This window comes from Ambystoma mexicanum, chromosome 2p, assembly GCF_040938575.1.
Source record: "Ambystoma mexicanum isolate Mex_15411 chromosome 2p, UKY_AmexF1_1, whole genome shotgun sequence".
NCBI classification, from domain to species: Eukaryota; Metazoa; Chordata; class Amphibia; order Caudata; family Ambystomatidae; genus Ambystoma; species Ambystoma mexicanum.
In genome coordinates this window covers 539448058-539468434 of record NC_090923.1, presented here as the reverse complement: position 1 = coordinate 539468434, position 20377 = coordinate 539448058, and the positions used below count along the sequence as shown (strand labels likewise).

The 20377-nt window shown below is 43.6% G+C and overlaps 1 protein-coding gene across 3 annotated transcripts in view; it reads right to left on the bottom strand.

The window, feature by feature from the left end:
- HDAC11 (histone deacetylase 11) overlaps positions 1-20377 on the bottom strand; it is an 810750-nt gene that overhangs the window by 644379 nt on the left and 145994 nt on the right. For 2 of the 3 annotated variants that reach the window (XM_069643979.1, XM_069643980.1), the window contains exon 4: positions 1666-1782. The exons of the other annotated variant lie outside the window; for it this stretch is intronic. In XM_069643979.1, coding sequence (XP_069500080.1) covers positions 1666-1782 — 117 coding nt within the window. The remainder of the gene's footprint in view (positions 1-1665; positions 1783-20377) is intronic. 3 annotated transcript variants of the gene reach the window in all.

Sequence of the window (20377 nt, the reverse complement as noted above, 5' to 3'; positions counted from 1 at the left end):
AATTCATCTAGCAACATCTTTGGAGGGGAAAATATTGCAATTTGGCTACCAAATGAAGAAAATTATAAATATGTACTATATATTCTCCTTGTCCCCGGTCATAAATTAGTACACCAGTAAAGTCATCCCGTCTCTGCTCTTTGGTTTGGATGTGAACCCACGGTCAAGACTAATGGACTGAACAGCTTAGAGGGTAAACTGTGGAAATGGGTATTAAATACCAAATTGTACCCCAAATGCTAGCCTGAGGTACAAATTGGGTCTTCAGTCTATGAGATCATTGATGGAGTGGAGGTGGGTATCTTTGTATAGACTGATCCTGGTTCCCCCAAATTATTCATTATATGTGAATATAGGTTGTGAATTAGGGGGGGTCTTACAATTGTTATCTGGCCCTAGTTGCTGAAATTCTCATGAGCTGTGTGAATGCTTAGAAATTAATTTGATTCAAAATCCTATGAAAGTGAAAGTCAATAAAAAGAGCTGATTGGATCAGGAAGATTGCATCAATGCGGTCCTCGATTGTGTGTCAGTCACTGTTGAGTGTGGATAAACCACAAGCATGGTTATCTACATACTTGAGGAGATTTCCGGATCCTCATAGAAAGTTGGATTTTCTGAGACTCTGCCTCAATTTGTTGCCCACACGAGACATTTTACACATTAGGTATAAGGATGAGTATGGGGACAAGCTTTGCCCACTATGTGATGGCACTAGTTCACAGACCCTAAAACACCTTTTGAGTGAGTGTGCTGGGATATTAGTAAACAAAGTGACGAAATTGTCAAAATTTGTTGATAATATCTGTTGGTTAACAATGGTCTCCTTTTGGGAGAGACTGGTGTCAGGGCACGAAGTACTATTAACAATGGAAATTGTAAAACTGTCAAAAGAGCTAAATCTTATTGCTGTTTAACTAGGAGTTTTCGAAAGAGTGAAATTTAAAAAAATGTTTTTATAGTACTTGTGTTTTTGATTGTGCTTATGTGTAAAGTCCTAATTTCTTTGGGACTCGATTTTTAGGTTAGGCTAAATTGATAATAATGGAAATCTGTGAGCACTGACAAAGCTAAATTGTGTTTTTGTATTGTTTTAAATTGTAATTTTTTTGTGAAAAGTCTTAATTTTTTTACTATAACACAATAAAATAAAAAAATAAAAAATGTGTCCTTTTTCCTGGTGTCTGGATGGAGTATGTCGACTAGAGGTTCCCGTCATCTCATTACAAACAATTTGCAGTTTCCAAGCTCCCAAAGGTCAAGTGTAACATTACAACGTACATTGAAGCCATGAAGCAAAAGTCTCGGGAATTGTTCAAAGGCACAGATGTGTTTCGTTTTGTATTTTAAGAGAAGTCTGGACTAGGCATGTCATTTGTATCTGTGTTAAATACTTTGGCATGTGATTAATGAGTTCACCAGCCCACCTATCCTTCAATAAGTCAAGCCATAAGGTAGCTCACCCAAATTACCCAGGACATGTTCCCAGATCTGGACCGTTACATTAAAAACAGTATTTTCCAAACCATGGGTGTAATCAATTTAGAAAGAACAAAGCTTTTTATGTGAAGAACCATTAACTCAATGGTAGGAGATATGAATGCCAGGTGTGTAATACTATACAATACACACAACCCATAATTCAGATACAAAGTTATTCCTTACCATTATTGTTCCCCCCGTTTGGGTTCGCAAAGGCTTTAGCACTTTTCTCTGGACAACACAATTTGGAAGACATAGAAGAGGGGGGATTTCAGTGATTGAAGCCACAACACATGACCACTAAAGGAAAACAGAAACAATAAGAAATCGCTTTAAAACAAAACATATTTATTTTCAACCAGAAATACATCTTTCAATACCTTTGTATACAAAAATATAAAACGTTGATGAAGAGCAAAACACAGATGTAATTTGGTTTACTATCAATTTAAAAAGTGTAGGATTTCCATAGATACATCCCGTTTTGAATATTGTGCTTGGTTAATCTCCTTCAGAAACAAACCTTAAAACTTTTACAAATTCACAACGCCAATTATAAGCACAAATTAACTGAGAAAAGAATTACAATATTTTAAAAAGTTCACTCTTTACAATTCCATATAAAAACAAACAGTGACGAATTCAGACAGAGTTCAACAGCAGCCAATAAGTAGAAAAATGCCTTTAATGAAGGAACAAAAAAATCATGTTTTAATGCAACAAATACAATTGTATGCAAGAATATTCAGGCAATCAAAATCACATGAGCAAACGGCAGTCCAGGAAGCTCTTAAAATATTTGGCTCAAGCGGGCGAACCAAGGCGTAATTCCTAATTTTCTCATTTTGGAGAGTCTTGTATATTCTAGATATTGTTCTAGACCATACTACACATTCATGGGCAAATCGGCTACAACTATTTGCACAATTAACGTGAAATTCTGCAGACATATCTGTGTGTGCAGATAATGAGTAGGGGGGGGGAGAGATGCTATAGTCCTGGGCATGGAAAGGGGAGGTTGCATAAAGCAGCATGCTGTGGGGATAACGAAGTTAATGATGGTACTTTAAGATGCATTTTTATCACGGTTTCCTTCAGTGTTGATAGTACAGTAGTAAAACGCAAGGTTGCAGGGTCAAAATGAGTAGTAATGTCAAGAGCCAGGTATGGGATTTGTATTGAGGGATGTGTCTCAGATAGCTCAAGGAATACTCCAGCTCTCTGAGACGGGTCAAAGGTTTTTATTTTTTGATTTTCCGGGGCCCTAGATCCATCCCACTCATCTAGCAAGCACCAACTTCCCTAGTCCAGGATTTCCTGCTCAGCAGGTTAGTATATGCCAAATACCTGCTCTTACTGCCTAAGATCTAACTTGTGTTAAAGGTGCAAACCTAAAAGCCAAATTCCTTATCGATGTCCCTAGACTGACCCTACACTATGCATTGCTTAGTTGGCAAATTAGGATAAGGGGTTGTGCGTTTCACTCCGCCTGATTCGGTCCACTTCCTAGCATGCCCAAGTACTCCTCTCCCTTTCCCCTTATAAGGGCTCCCTCTTACTACTATCCTCCTTCCAACTCCACCCTTCTCCTCTACTGCCTGCATCTTACACCTCTGTTCCTCCACTGTTTCTCACTCCTAAGCCCTGCCTCCAATCGTTGGTTACTACTCCGTCATGCTTCAGTATACACTGCTCTACTACTCCATCCTCTAAACTACTATTCCCTAGTCAGTACTACTACTGCCTCCACCGCACTGCTACTACTCCACCACACATGCTACTCAGACACCCTCCTTTCACTCACACAAGCACTTCACATTCACTCCCTCACCTAATCCCATGTGCCAGCCATTCATGCACACTCAATTCAATACCCCTTGCGCTCACTATTCGAAAATGTGCCTTCACCTCCTTTCGAACATCCATCCTCCTGTTGGTCTCTTGGTCTACCACCTCCTCCCCCCTCCTATTCCCCTGTCCCCCTCCTTTTCCCCCTCCTTCTCCTCCTCTGATCTCATCTGAACATCGCTCTTCCTGGGGTCTCTTTTGACCCCCTTCCTATCCTCTAGCTGGTCTGCTGTCCCTGGCCAATCTGGCCCGGTATTCCAACTCGGGAGGTGTTAGGTACACGAAAGCTTTCATAAAGTGCCTTAAATGCAGCACTCTCTCAGCCTGGCTGCTGCAGTACAACAATGGCAGGTCATCTTTCACATTGCCCCTGTTCATGTTAGGGTGTGCTGGCCTAGAAGCCAATACGCTAGTTCCAGCCTGTATTTGGTGAGGTTCTTTATTTTCAGGTCTTTGGTGTTCTGGGGGACCACAGCCGTCACATTCCCGTGCAGTACGAGGCCGGCGTGAGGCATTGGAAACAGCCTTCTAGGAGCACAGGATCCTTCGCCTGGTTCTTCCCCTTCTGTGGCGTTGTCTGTACACACAGGACGTCTGATGGGTGTGCTGCTCTCCAGCTCTCTTTCTGTTAGCTCTTTCTCTCTTTTGAAGTGTTCAGAAGGCATTGCACGAGGTGCTGTTGATTTTCAGTCTTGTGGGTGGTCTTCTTCCATGTCTGGTGTTTCACTAGTAAAGAAAGATAAGAATTGTCTAGCACCTGGATTCAAAGGGACAGAATGATGCAAATTGGTACTGGACATATATTGGTTGGCACAGGGACAGGAATTGGGTCCCTCCCAACTGCCATCACACCCCTCTGGGGTAGGACAGGCACTGGATTACTCTGGAGTAGGCCCCCTACTCCAGGCTGAGAGGGTTTCTCATCCCATATTGACTAGGTCGAGGTGCTGCCATTGTCACAGGTGGGAGTGAGTTTTACTATTTTGCGGGAGTGGGTGGTGGCGTGGAACAAAGTTTTACTACTTTATTTTTGTATTTTTTGACCCTTTTATATGTCATGAACCAACTCACAACCTCCAACCTGAGACCGCTGAAGCTATCCGATCTTGCTATTGCCGTACAGGTTACATGAGTCTTGATGGAGGCTTGTGCGTTATCTGCACTACACTACCCAAGCTACTGATTGTGATGTCATCTGAAGCATGCATAATCCCAGCAGTGTTCAGAGCAAAAGCGCTGCTTGTGTGTGCTGGATCCAGCCTGTTTTTTGTGCTAACTACTTTACGTACCTTCTGCCTCGGATGCCCTTGGATTGAGATTCGGCTCAATGTGTCTGAAGGTCATAATGCACTTGCTTGCCCACCGGACAGACTGTAGCTGCTTTGTTCTAGGTACTTCTTTGCCCACACAATGCCAAACATATTTCTGCGCTTGGTTTGTTGCTCCTGTTGTGGCTTACCTTAGCTGGCTTACTCGCTGTTCCAGCTGTTCCAGCTCAGCTCCATTCCTGCCTCCTCTGTGATCTCCTTGGGTTTATCCATTCTGGAAGCGTTGCTGCACCTATAAATACCTACAGCTCCTCTTTGCCTCTTAGATTTGGGTTCCTCTTTCACTTCTCTGTTTATTTTTTTATCTTTACTGCATTCCTTCGCCTTTCTGGTTATTATTCTTGGACCCTTGGATTAGATACTTTGAACTCTTCGTGTTCAAGAATGCCAGGATTGGGCTGTGCTCCCACATGGATTTGGGTCTGATTACCAATGGGGTGCTCTCTTGCCGGATGCATCTTTGCCGCTAAACTACCCTGTGTCGTCAGTCAGGGTCCCTTTTTTCCATCCTTAGTCCACGTCATAGATTTATCCATGATAGTGTATAGCAGGGGAGTGCAAATGGCTTGTTTAATTACTGTTTCACTGTGTTAACGCTTTCCCCCATTTTCAGTTTGAGCTGTTAGGTGGCGCTGAAACTACTACATTAACATACAGATAGGGAGAAATGGCATATGAGGAGGGCACAAAACTTGTAGGTATTGTTTGGTTATTTGCCCAACGATTGACTGCCAATGGCTATGCCAATACATACCGCCATTTTCATTCCAGTTCCTGCCCATCGACTCTAAAACACCTCCTCATGGGAACTCTTTGAGCTTGCTTTAATCAAACCCAACCACCAAACTTTGCACTTGAAGTGCCTGCCAGTGTTTTTTTAAAGCAGTCTTCTGAGAGTCAATGGCTTAATTGGAGGTGTAAACGCCCCACTGGTCTAATAAAAAATGTCTTAACCAGGTCTGCCTTCAGCCACTCGGTTTATAAGCACTATGCGTGTCCTTCACTGAGTCGTTTTAAACACAAGCATTGGCAAAGTCAACAGTTTTGGCTTGTGTATTAGGCATTTGCCAGGCACTGCCGTTAGGTGCCCAGGTACTGCCACCATTTCGCACCTTCTACAATCAATGGCCAGTCATAAACAACTCCGCCAAATAGGGAAACCAAAACAAACAGCACAAGTCCTCAACTTTGGCAAGGACTGCCTGGTCTTTGAGTTACCAAAGCCCTTGCAGTTGTCTTGGCACTTCCCTGAGCGGATGCTACTTAGGCATTGTGGGTTTAAGGTTTCTTGAACCCTCTCACGGGTTGGAAAATGTTGCAGGTTTCTGGGATCTCGTACCCAAAAGACTAACCTTTACATCAACCTTTTTTTTTTTTTTAAAACAGTTTTTTTTTCCACATACAATAACAAACAGGTATCCACGTTATTTACATAGCATCCTTTGTATGTAGCGACCAATACTGAATACAAATGCTCTCAGCATACCTAAAACTTAAAACAACCAAAGAGAATCTGTGACATGATTGCTTGTATGGTTCCAACTCAACATAATCTTAGACAATTGGCTGTGGCTCTAATAATTCCTAGTGGTATCCCCCCTTTATTATAACATATGTCACACCTAGCGAATGGTGCCACCCAGGTGGCCGTGTTCATGGGGGCTTTATTTCAGAGAGGGGAAACATTGCCTCTGCCAGTGTGTTCCAAGTGGCGACATCTGTGTTCACTTCTCTCTTCCCACGATGTACTGCTCTGCACCACGCTCTGGTCTCAGCCATCACCAAGTACTTCAAGTCTGCCCCTCGTGCCTCTACACTGGGTCCCCCAGCCGACTTCCAGGCCATTGCGATTCTGCATTTAGCTAACACGCAAATTAGGTCCTTCATACTGGTGAGGTGTGACAAAAGTTTTTTCCCTCTCTGGAACAACCCCAACAAGCAGGCCTCTGGGGACCATACGTGCATCTGTATTCCTCCCCTGAACACTTGGTCTGCAATTGCCAGCTAGAAATTTCTGATCACCGGGCAAGTCCAAAACATGTGTATAATGTCTGCTACATTGTGGGTACATCTAGTACAGTTCAGTACACCTGCTCATCAGAACAGTGATATCTTGTGGGGGGTCATGTATGCCCTGTGTGCAATGTACAATTGAGTCAATTTAATTCTTGAGTTCTTAGAAACCTTTTTAGTGTACATCAGAGTTCTTGTCCATTCAACATCTGTAAATGTCTTACCCAGGTCTTCTTCCCACTTCAGGCGTACCACTAGATTTCGTTCACTGAGTTTGTTCGGAATTTGTTTGTATAACCTAGAGACTACAGGCCCCCTTCCGACATATCGTACATGGTCTCAAGCACCAGTTCACTTTCAATGCCTTCTCAAAAATCTGACCATCTTGCTTCTATTTCTCTGACTAAGCCCAAATACAGCAAGAATTGGCCACTGTTTGAGATCCTGAAAACTATGGAAAAATCTCATCTTAAATAAGACTTGGCTTCTCCCACCCTTGAAGACGGTCCCAAAGCCCAACAAGCCTTCTCTGATAAAATTACGAATGCACACGAGAAAACTATGGCTGATCCGTCTTCAGCCTTTGAACATAACAACATAACTAAACTTTCCCTGTGTGAGGCCATACTCTGAGGTCACCGCTATTTCTGTTCAGACAATGGAGGAAAGTCCTAAAAAAGATGCGTCCCACTTCCTGTAGTAGTGATCTCCTGACAGGTAAAATCATTCTCAATAATGCTCATATTTTTGCACCTTTCTTGACCCGTTTCACTAATGCCACCTTCCGCTATGGTACCATTCCCAAAGCGACTAAAAGGGTTGTAGTCTCCCCCTTGCTGAAAAAGGCCTGTCTGGATACAAAAAACTTTGCCAGCTACATACCCATTACTAATGTTCCTTTCTTTTTGAAAGTCGTGGATCATGTAGCCACGATACAATTACAAAAACACTTGGAACAAACCAACATTTTACATCCTTGTCAATCTGATTTTAAAGAGCATCACAGCACTGAAAGTGCTCTCTTAGATCTTCAGAGCCAGATGCTGGACTACATGGACAGGAGCAAGGCAGGTTTATTGATACTTCCCGACTTATCGGTGGCCTTTGATCTCCTGGACCATGTAAAACTCCTTGCCACATTGTCTACGGCAGGCTACAACTCCCCATTAGCAGTGAAGTGGCTGGAGTCTTTTCTGTCAGGCAGAATGTCTAGAGTTTTCTGGGGCCAAGCATCCTCAGGGTCTATATTGTCCACCTGTGGAGTGCCACAAGGATCTTGCCTGCCCTCTGCACTTTTCAACATTCATCTGCGCCATTTATGTTACCTTCTTGACAAAGCAGGAGTGAAGTTCACCAATTATGCTGACGATACTTAGCTATTGGTGGAACTGAGCGGTGATCACACCAATGATTCCAAAACGGTCTAGAACATCTACCTGAATACTTGATCATAAAATATTGGATGACCCAACACTGGCTCTGTCTTAACAGTGTAAAAACTGAAATTGTGTTTTTCGGATCCCCACAAGCAAGGCTGAAACTGGTGCCGGCATACACAGATTTTACAATTGATGGTCATCTCATAAAATGTTTAGACCAGGTTAAAACCCTTGGGGTGATAATGGATAAATCCTTGAGCGCCGATACACACGTAGCCAATGTCATCAAATAATCACAATACCATCTTAAACTCCTCAGATTGGTCAAGCCATATGTCACCAATAAGAACTGGCAGACCTTAGTTCAAGGCATAGTTATGCCTCAAATTGACTACTCTAGCGCCTTGGTAGAGGGAGCAAATAAAAACTGCATACAAAAACTGTTCTTCAAAATTATGCAGTTCGCATCATCAAAGGCGTAGCTAGACGAGAACATATACTAAGGCTAGGAGGGAACTTCATTGGCTACCAGTTAATTGCAGGATCTCTTAAGATCCTGACCGTGGTACACAAATGTTTATATGGACATGCTCCTGGTTACCTGAAAAACGTTCTAATCCCCCTAGCCCCCCCAAGCCTTATGGAGATCAACTAGACCCAACAACACCCTTCGCCTCATCTGCCCAAGGATCAAAAGAAGCCGGGGTAGAGGTCGCGCTTTCCCGGTTCTGGCTACTCTAGCCTGGAACGACCTTCCAGTACAAATGTGCTTAGAGAAGAACCCCCAAAGTTTTCGGAAAAGGCTAAAGATGCACTTATTTGAATACATAGACTTCCTTACTCCCAATGAATATTTCTGCGCCCTTCATATTCGCTAGCTTCTCCACCGTACATGGTTTGTTAGCATTGTCTGTCTGTTGTCTGTTATATGTGTGCCCCGATACCTGCCGGCTATTGCACGTTATGAGCGCAAAATAACATAACACTATGTATACCAAAGTTATGTGTAAATGATGTGACATCCATTAGTTTCTTTTCTTGTAAAAAGTCTCCTGGTGCGACTAGCCCATGTTCTCCCAGTACCTTCTGATCTTTTCTATAGAGTAAGGCATTTTACCAAACATCGCAACCAGTGGAATAGTCGGGGAGCAGGGTCCAAGGGTCCCATGATTTTTCAAGTCCTGTGCCACCATTCCCTGCCAAGCACACAGAGCTGGGGTGGGTGCCAAAGGCGATCTTCTCACCCCCTTTAGAAAATATTGTCCGATCATCGGTTGCAAGAGCATTGTATTCTATATAGATTTACCATGCACCATGTGCCAGCCAACTCAGGCAGGGACTTTGTCCACTCATCAGGTTAACAGCCTAATTTCTCTCTCCAGGAATTATCCTGATTTACCTTGCACCATGTGCCAGCCTAACTGGTACCCCATGGCACTCCCCTTGATGAGCCCTATTTAATCAGTCAATTTTGACTACACACTAATCACCTCCCAGGTTAGCTCGGCGCACGCATGCGTGGCCACACCGTCCACACTCCCTTCGCACAGGCGCACAAGGGACCAACTACTTACCGCCCAGGAACATGCGCGTCAACCAGACACACATACACTACTCCCCGCGCACATGCGCGGGGGCCACCACTCGTGACTCGACAGCGCTCATGCGCAATAAATAGGAATCAGTCCTCAGGTCCGGCAACCAGCACGGACAACTCAGGATGCTCGCGGACAAACCAAGTAAGTTTAAGCTTTCATTCCAGGTTATCGAACCTGACTAAGAGACCATGCGGGTCACACTACACTTCAAGAGCCCAGGACCTGCCACATTACCCAGTCGCCAACACACACAGTAAACAGCCAGCCCCTAAACCGGTGCACCATCGCGTCTGTACCAACATGCTAGACGGCAGGCCATCCAGCGGCTAGCCAACACACAGCGCCCAGGAACCATTGCTTCCAGGCAATCTCCCACATACGAGACTGCCCCTACGGAGGCTATCCCAGCAGCCATCCACAGGAATCGCTCATTAGGCACCAGTCAAATCCAGGCAACCACAAAAGCAAATGGGGGGTACAGCACCGCTCCACCGCTATACGCGGCGACTTAACCACACTTGGCTCAACCACGCAACCGCACATGCGGACCCTCCCAACCCATGGCCACAACCGACATCATGCCGACAGCTGCGTGGCCCACACCCCCTAGGCACCATCCCAGTAAATTAATCACCTCACAGCACAGTCTAACCATGAGGACAGGACACAACCCATCAACAGAACCTTCTTTATTTTACAGGGCCCAACTGGAGCCACTGTAATTACAGCATAAGCGACCCACTTCTACCAACCAGGACCTCACAGGGGGCAACACACCGGTACCAATAGGTAAGAGGCCTAATAAACTCTAGACATGATACAATTAGGACCAACCAAACCTCCTGCTAACCTATTGTCTCTCCCTCCTTCCTTTTTCCCTCTGCCACCACATTGGCTCATAATGTATTGTATATATTATATTGATGTATAAATATGTATTTTCATTATCAAACACTTCACTATCACCCAACACCACTCACTTGACACCTATGCAAATGATGTATGTCACATCAAATGTCACAATTTATCACCGCACATGGTTTTGAATAATGAATCAGCCTTGATAAAGACCTCTGGGTCGAAACACGTGTCAGCTGACAAAAAAAGGGGACCCAAGAGCCCCAGATGTTATACATGTATACTACAATTCGAATGAGAACAAACCACTTTCACAAATAAAAGCGAAATTATATCACAGCCAATAGTGTGGAAGAATATTGTCTTTGAGACCAAAAAGCAAGATAGCCAGGAACAAACCCCCCGACCCCCCCGTTCTTCTACTTAACAAATGAGGCGTTTGGCTAAACCTCAAACAGTTACCTGTGATCTTGCAACCTGCTTTCCTACCCCGATGTACAAGGAACAACAGAGCCCAGCAAGGTCATTTCCAAATCTAGAGCCAACTACGTTTCTATCTTGTATCTAATGAAGTCTCATCCGCTAGCCAGCTCATGACAAACTGCAGCTGCCCTGCTAAGTAGCATATATCGAAGTGGCGTAGTCCGATCCGTTGTTGCTGTAGTCCCTATTTAGGGTACTTAATGCAATTCTGTTCCTTCAGTAGCTCGAATCCAATTTACCAAATCACCTCTTGGGCCTTGGTGGCAGTGCTCCAGATAGGATTTTGGAGGGAGAGTATTTTACTCCCAGTTTTTAAAACTAGAGAGTAAATCCAATTTCAAGAGAGCAAAAATTAGTTTCCTCCTACTCTAAAGAGTAAAAGGTGCCCAACAACTATCCAGTTTGTGTATAAAATGTAAACTTTGTTCGAAAACATTAGTGACAAAACAGCTGTATTTCAAAGTGGTTCTAAATAATTTATTGCACCTGTGGAAAACAACATTGTAGATACATATTACCAAGCTTCCTCTTCATGATACTTGGGCACAAACTGTAGGAGCTCCTGCAGATGCCAGCTAGTTACATCGGGTGATTCATAAATCAAGTCCCTCATTCTACGAATATCATTTCTCTGCCTCTCTGGCCCACTGTTGCTTCCTGGCACTACCTGCTTGACAGCCATGTTTTTGCTCCATCTCTCCTTCCCTTTGCTACTCTAATTTCCCCATCTCTCATTTTCTGATGCTCTGCTTCATTATTTAGAACCACTTTGAAATACAGCTGTTTTGTCACTAATGTTTTCGAACAAAGTTTACATTTTATACACAATTGGATAAGTGTTGTGATGTCAGGTTTTGCGGTCAGTTTCTCTGTCACTATGCCTCTCCCATCTCTGCATTCTATTGTTGCCGTTTCCCTCATATCTCGCTGTACGGGTTGATATACTCCTCTTCCTCTCTCATGTCATTACTCTGGCTATATCTGTTTTTTCATTTGCTCGGTTGTTGTTGCTATTCCTTTTGCATTTTCGTTCTTGCTCTGTCTCTTATGTTATTGGCCTGCCCTTCTCTAGTCTTGCTTTTCTATTTCCATCGCTCCCCACCTACTGTTGATCTGCGTTTTATTTTACTGTCTCTAAATGTCTCTTTTGCTCTGCTTCTATCCCTCACTCCTATTGTGTTTGTCCTATTATTTACTCTGTTTCCCTTCTCACTTTCTTGTTGCCTTATCATGTAGCTGGAAATAGACCAAAATGTCACCTCCAGAATTCTGACTCCCGAAATTCCGGCCTTTTTTTTATTCGACCACCCTTACACCACATATATATATGGGGGGCCATGGGATATAATAATAGTATGGGGGTGCGGGGACCTCCCTCCGCATATTTGTGTGGTGTTTTCGGCTGTTGGAATTCTGGGGGTTGTAGTAATCACATAGATCCAATGTAGCTTATTGCTCTCTTCCTGTTGCTCGAATTCCTGTTTTGGATTGTCTAGTATGTTCTCTGTCCCTTTGCCCCCTAACCCTCCAGCACACCTTTGTTCTCCTGTATTGCTTGGGTCCAGAGTTGCTCTTCCTCTTCAGTTTTTCTGTTTGTCTTTTAACATAGCAACAATAAATATCCAAAATGCTGAAAATGCCTTTTCTATTGGAAAATCTATTGCATCTTTACCATTGGGTGGTCCCTTTTAGATGTGTGCAACCCTTCTTTTGGCCAATAGGCTGGAAATTATAGGTTTATCTGTTTGTCCCACCAGATGCAGCAGAGCTGTGTGTTCTGAGCCCTTACAAGTATGACAGCCCAACTGAGATGTGTCTGTTCTGAGCCATTACAAACATAGCAGCCCTGAAGAGTTGTTTTCTGAGCAATCACAGGTATAGCAGATCTGATGATTTGTGTGTTCTGAACCATTACATGTAGAGCATCCCCGATGACGTGTGTGTTCAGAATCAAAGTCGACTCTGTTACAATTGAATGCTACCGGCATCTTAAATGAACACCTCTGGTGCAGACTCATTAACTGACCTGTCAACAGGATTTTAACTAACATGTTACACATTAATCTCTGCAGCAGGGTTATTGTCCCACTGAGCCGCCTTTCCCAACAGTCTGTTGACACTGAACAGCACATAGGGTTAGGGCACTGGCAGTTCCATATGAGGCTTGCCTGACATAAATGGCTTGTCAAAAGCTCTAAGACTGTTTGGACTATCCTATATGAATGAAGATATTCATACTGAGGCTTTGAAATGTGCTAGATTTTTGGTAGTGGGACTCAGTAATCGGACGTGGAAGAAGCAGAAGTTTTGAAAAGCGCAAGACAGAGTAGAAGGGAGTTAGGTTGCCGTGTTCTGCTGGAAGCGCTGTCTTCTTTCCTTGAAAAATCATTTTTTAATTCAGAATCTAGTGCTGCTCTATTTCATTTGCATTTCCTTTTAGCCCTCTGATTTTAGCACTCTTTCCTTTTACAGGCTGTAATAATAGATTTGTGCGTGCCCTATTTTGCTAAAGAACTAGAAGCCCAAACGTACTTTTAGTCCTTCTGACATATATATTAACCAGACATGCGCGTCAGCGTGGCGTGTCGGGGACGGTAAGTAACGGTCCATATAAGGTACAGGTAAGTACGGGCCAGAAACGCTTCATTTAACTCCTTAAATATGGGACTGCACGAGGTCCTAGGTGCAATAAAATGTGCTCCAGAAGCATCTGAGGTAAGAATCATGATTTTCAATGATAATGCACTAAATGCCTACTCATCATTAAAGCAAAAACTGGAAAATAGTCCTGTCGATGCCCGTTGCGCGTTTGTACCATCTACACATTTCTGTTCACCCCCGGCCTCACTTTTTGAAGCTGTAGGGGAACCTTATGACACAACTCAGTTAATGGTTGAACCAGTGAAAATTCGTACTCACGGGACGGGGGAGGAGACTAAGATGAGACTGCCTCATGTGCCCTTACATGCTTCTCCCCCCAACCACTTGACCTCCATAATGTCCTTATACCCTGGTGACCTCTTGTCCCGTGAGGTAACTTAAGGCCTACGGGACGGGAAAGCCCCTACTAATGGACATTATTTATAGCCCCAATTTGGGTGAGGAGGCAATATTACAACAGATTAATGAAGGGAAACTCAAATGATGCTTAGTAAATACCTGTTCCCTTGTAAAGCATGCAGTTGAAATGGCAGATATGATTCTGGAGCAAAATCTAGATATTCTATTTTTAACAGAAACCTGGATGGCTGAAACCTCTCACCATGCCATGCTTTTGGCTACCCCTGACGGATACTCAGCCTTCCAAATCAATAGGGAGGAGGGCAGAGGAGGGGGGTGGCTATCATTTTCAAGCATAACATGAAGCTCCACACAATTAACAGTCCTGACTAAGAAAATTGTGAGGCCTTAATAGTAAAACTTAATATAAATCCTGTATCCTCTGTTAGCCTACTGCTACTGTATCGTCCCCCAAGAACTACCCCCCTGTTCGAGGAACAATTACAGGCTACTATAGGTAATTTATCCAAGGACTCCTCCGCGTTTGTTGTCCTTGGCAACCTCAATCTCTGGTATAATAACCCTACAAATGAGGGAGCCAAGGATTTGAGAATTTCCTTGGAGTCCATTGGGTTTCAACAACCGGTTCAAGCTGCGACCCACAATAGCGGCAATATATTAGACTGGATTGTGACAAAAAAACAAGAAGTAAAAATATCCTCTATCTTAGAATGCGCCTGGTCAGATCACCATCTTGTAAATTTGGTGTGCTCGACACAATTACCACAGACATCTCTGTTAACTAAGAATAAGCCATTTCACACCTGGCGTAATCATAAAAATATGACCTATGAGGCATTTAAGGAGCTAGTAATCCAACTCCTTCCTTCCTTCCTTACAGGAGCACATCCTCCTTGACGAGAAGGCCACAAATTCTGCTTTTGATACTCTAGCCCTCACACACTAGCTCTCAAATCGACCAAGATTAATAAATCTACAGACCAAAATAAATGGTTCACAGAGGAAATTTTGGAAGCTAGACGAATAAAGCGAAAAGCGGAACGGCTTTGGTGAAAAGCCCCGTCAGTAGAGACAATGTTTAGTTATAAACAGGCAGTAAAACTCTACAAAGTAATAGTGTTTAATGCCAAAGCCAAAAGATTCTACAAAGAATTCACCAAGCAAAATCCCATTCGAAAGAAATATTTACTATTTTACAGGACTAAAAAACACCCAAGTAAATAGCCGGGAACAAGTGAGCAATGCCTTGTGTCAAGCGATTCATGATGGTTTCACTAGCAAAACCGAAAAACATCAGCAGGCCATCAGAGAACAATTATAAACTCTCTCTAATGACGCTATAACATCAGAGCCTGTAGCTCATCATGCTCAGACCATCCTGAAGCTTTCTCCTTTGAAAGGGTATCGGAGTTGGAGGATCTCGAGATCATTTACAACCTAAATCCTTCCTCATGCAAAGGAGATTTTTTCCCAGCTGAGCTCTTAAAGGATACTCTAGCATCCTGGGTTGTTCACTTTGTGAACCAGTGAATCTTATGTCCCAAGTAACATCAAAGAAGCATGGATCACTCCGCTTATTAAAAAAGACAATCTTGATCCCTCAGTCCCTGGAAACTTCAGACCCATTACTAATGTGCTGTTTTTGCTAAAGATACTTGATAAGACTGCATATCAACAGTATCAGAAATTCGTAGAAAAAATAATATTCAAGAGGATGAACTATCAGGTTTTCATGAAAATCATGGCACTTGGACGGCTGTTAGATCTCCAGACAAACATTGCTTCTATTATTGAAAAGGGAAACCCAGATCTACTCCTCCTGCTGGATCTCTCCTCAGCGTTTGATCTGATTGATCACAATCTTCTTGCTGAAAGACTAATGACAGTCGGTAGATGTTCTCCTTTCACAGCAAATTGGTTTAGATCCTTTCTGGGACCAGGAATGGCGGCAGTAGTTGAGGGGGAACTTCCACCTCCCTAAAAGCACTGCTGCTCTGCGGTGTCCCTCAGGGATCCTATTTGTCGCCCCTACTTTTTTACCATTTTCTCTAAGCTATTATGCAACATTCTACGAACCCTGGGTGTCAGGTTCACAAACTGTGCCGATGACATCCAGTTGGTGTTTACACTGTCAGGTGTAACGCTCACCTGGTATCCACAGGGACGTCACTCAGCCTGTTCTGACCTCTTACGACCTCGAACCCTTCCCTGTAGTCTACTCAACTGGAGACTGGGCCTGAAACACAGGATTGGTAGAGTTTAACTCCCTATTGTCTCTGTGTGCCCTTCTTCCCCGGGGTCCAACCCTTCCCTTCCCTTTGATCCACAGCTCACCTTGTTTTCTTGGAAAGTGTGCTCTCCGTCCTGTTTTCAGCGCAGGGGGCTCTTTGCTGCCTAGTTACTTCACCGGCAAGAGTCCGACAGGTAAGTATAATGAGTCTTTTGAACAGTTCTCTAACTTCGTTCCTTTCCTTCCTTAGATGATGGCCGGCGTCCGGTGATGGCGACGTGCTGCTGAGATGAGTAGCGCTGAAGGTGAGTGAGAGCGCGATGCGCGATGCGACCCTTTCGTATTTGTATTGAACTGAGTTCTTTTTCTGTGTCTTTTAGGTGCCGCAACATTTTCAGCGTGGATGCCGGTTATGAAGAAGAAATGCGGTGAGTAAGCGCGGTATGCGGCGCCTCTAGATGTTTCCACGCTAACCTGGAGTGTCTTTTCCCTCTTGCAGATGGATGAGAAGTTCCGGAGACAGAGTTCCCTCAGAGCGACTGGGATTCAGGTAAGCGTCTGAAGCTTGTACAGTCTTTAAAAATAAGCGAATATTTGCTGAATGCTTACTAATGCCTTTTTTCTGTTCTTTTCTCTTTTCCTTAGGAAGTGGCGTGCCGGGATGGGAATGACACCGCCGAAGATGCCCGCAGAACAGAAGAAGCGATGAATGATGGGCAGAAGCGCCGCAAGGTAAAGCTGTTCCTAACAGTGTTCTTGTTCTTGCAGGAGCTGAGCGCAGAAGAAAGATGCAGGCCTACTGGAGACCGATCCGAACACAGTGAGTGTCACGCTGCAGGTGCAGAAAACACAAAGCATGTTTGTCAGCCTGGGCGTGGCTTATATAGTCTCTGGGTATCCCAGGTGTCTCTGGGCTGAACCACACCCAAAAGACTAGACTGCACATGCAGTTCTGGGAACTGAAATATGTGGGGGCATCCATCTTGTCCCAATCAATGCACTACAAGTCCAATCCCCAATGTTATCCTATGGGAGTGAGTGAGTCTGGTGCCACAAGCGCCAAGTCTGACTCCAAGTGGGTCTTTGGAGGGATGGATAGGCCCTTGAGGGCCATGTAGGTGATCGTGGCCTGGCTCCAGCCTGACATCTTGGAGGGCTGGGGACATGAGGGGCAGGAATCATGACATCAGGAGACTGTGAAAAGGATGCACAAAGAGTAAGAGAGGTGTTTTATGCTATACAAAAATGGATGGCAAGCAACTCGTTGGCTCTCAATGAAGCTAAAACAGAATTATTGATAGTTGGCACCCCACAGAGACTAAAAAACTAGATGATCAATAACAAAGTTTTAAAATCAACAATAATAATATACTGGTATCTGACCACGTAAAAACACTGGGTATCTACATGGACTCAACTATCCTTTAAAAGGCATGCATCATATCTAAAATCCATGTGTGCTTTTTGTTCCAGTTTATTATGGCAAATCCGCCCATATCTATCTAAGCATAACTTTGCCGTGATTGCCGGTGCCATATTAAATTCCAAATTAGACTACTCTAATAGTCTATTAATAGGCACCTCGAAATCCAATATAATAAAAATGCAAACCATTCAGAATGGAGCGCTCAGGGCTGTTAATGGGCTCAGCCGACGCTCCAAGATCTCAACAGCAAGGAGGAAACTTCACTGGCTCCCGGTTGAACAAAGAATAAAATTCAAAGGTGCAGTTATGGTCTTTAAATGTCTAGCTCGTACCACGCCGACCAAAATAAAGAAAGCTCCCATCAGGAGAAATTAGCGATCTAATAATAACCATGATTTGCTTCAACCCTGTAAATTTCTTTAAAAAAAGTTGGTAGTAACAACTTTACCTTCTGGGCCCCCATGGTTTGGAACTCCCTGCCTCCTTCTTTAAAAAATTGTGGATCCATCATTACATTCAAAAAGCAGTTTAAGACCTGGCTGTTTGATGAAGGAGCAGTGCAACCAGCTACCCACTTCTGCCTGCTTTCCCTGGAAAATCAGCATCCTGCCATCCTCTTGTCTCTTTTCTGTATTAGTGTCTGTCTGTCTTGTGAGCGCTCTGAGACCTAAATAAATATAGATAGATAGATGTATAGAACAGCAATGCCACCTTCTCACACTAAGGAGGTTGGTGGAAAGAGCTCAGACAGTTTTTGCTCAGTACTTTAGCTCTCTGCAGAAAATGCCAACACATGATCGTGCTTTGTCATTACAGCAGCTATGTTAAGAAATTCAGGTACTGTCCAAAAACATGAAGTCCTAAGAAATGTGGATATGATGCAATCTGCCCAGCTGGGAATATTTGGCATTGTGCCATGACATGCGTATAGCAGCTCCGCAGATAAATTAGGCTACTTTACCGGAACATATAGCAGTCCTCTTGAGAGGTACCGGTACAATATCTGCCACTGAAAATATATACAGCACTGCTTCTACCTGTGTCCATTATACCTGCTTGCAGTGGGTGGTCAGAAAGGAAGTTAAAGTTCACACCACATGCCTAGCTATTTGGTGCTCTGTAAAAAAACAAATGATGTATAGTGCCCTTTCATGCACGCAAACACATACAACCTTAAGACAAAAAAAAACACATCTTCATATAGAACACCCAAAATGGTTTTCCTTCTCGCAAAAGCCAAACTGTTTGCTGGGAGGCTCTTCTAACACTTCAAGAGATCAAGAACCCAAGGTCATTGAAGGCAATGGATTTATTTTTATTTATTTATATCGCACCGAAGCCCGCAGGCATCAAGGCGCGTACATAAAGACAGGAACGACAAATAGTGAACGGGGCATCCAGGTTATTTACTGAGGTAGAGCTAACCTATTACTTAAATAAGCTTGTTTTCAGTTTCTTCCTAAAGGTCATGTAGTTTTCCTCTAGTCATAAAGAACAGGGAAGACCGTTCCAAGTCTGTGCCGCTCTTGAGGGTATAAAGGGTTATTTAATTGATGTGCTTCTGTGATGAAAAGAAAACTGAAATGTTCTTTCTGCTGCAACTGCGCTGCCTCTATTAAAGAGGATTAAGACCGAGGAAAATGAAGCAGAAATGCAGCTCTTGTTTAAGACAATTTTCATTTTACACAATACTACGTGTCCTAAAGCAAAGTGAAAAGCATGTTCACGATTCAAGATGCTGTAATAACACTGTAACATACAAAATGCAAGCAGCTAAACAAAGTGAACAAAACACAAATTCCCATTTACATTACTCAGAGTGTTAAAAATATTAAACAGGCCAGGACTCATCCAAGTTGCTTCTTCGAAGGTACTGTGTGGATTGCTGAAATAAAGAGTGGATTTGCAAGCTGTTACTGGCCAGGCTGTCACCAGTGAGCTCCATGATTTATGGTGGTGCTGCCATAAATAGCCTGAGTAAGTAGTACGCAGGGGAGAATTAAAAGGGCCATATATTGACAAGATTTCTGTGCGTAAAAAAGCCTGATACACACCTTATCTGCAGAGCTGCTTGTAGGGTAGGTTAGCGAAATGGTATAATAGAAGAGGTAGCATCACCATTTTCAAACGGGCAGCTCCGACTGCCACAGACAGGGGTCGCTTCTTCCAGAAGGACATGGATTTTATAATTTGTTCTGGGACCATCTGTGTGTTGTGTTCATGCAAGGATGTAAATTTGTGCCACACGTTGACACCTAGGTATCGGAAGGTGTCTATTTTTAATTTCAGTCCCAAGTCGGGCAGTTGGTCCCGATTCAGGCCTGTACGACCTGCCAGCGGGAACAAACAGGACTTATCACGGCTAATGTTAATTCCATGCCAGAGAGCTCAGCAGAGCAATCTATTATATCAGGAATATGTAGGGTAAGCTGACTTCGGGATGATTAATATAAATTAAGATATAGTCCAAGTACAATGACAACAGATGCTTCACCACGGGATGCCAGCTTTGGTATATTCCGATCTTAGGGACACGGCTAGCAGTTCGAGGGTTAAATAGCATTGGGGACAAGGGATAGCCCCGTTTGGTGCCTTTTTGCAGTTCCCATGCTTTAGAAATCTGCTTCCCTGCCTCACCCTAGATGTGGGTTTAGTATAAACTAACTTGACCCACCTCAAGAATCCTGCCTAGATACCAAAATGTCTCAAGG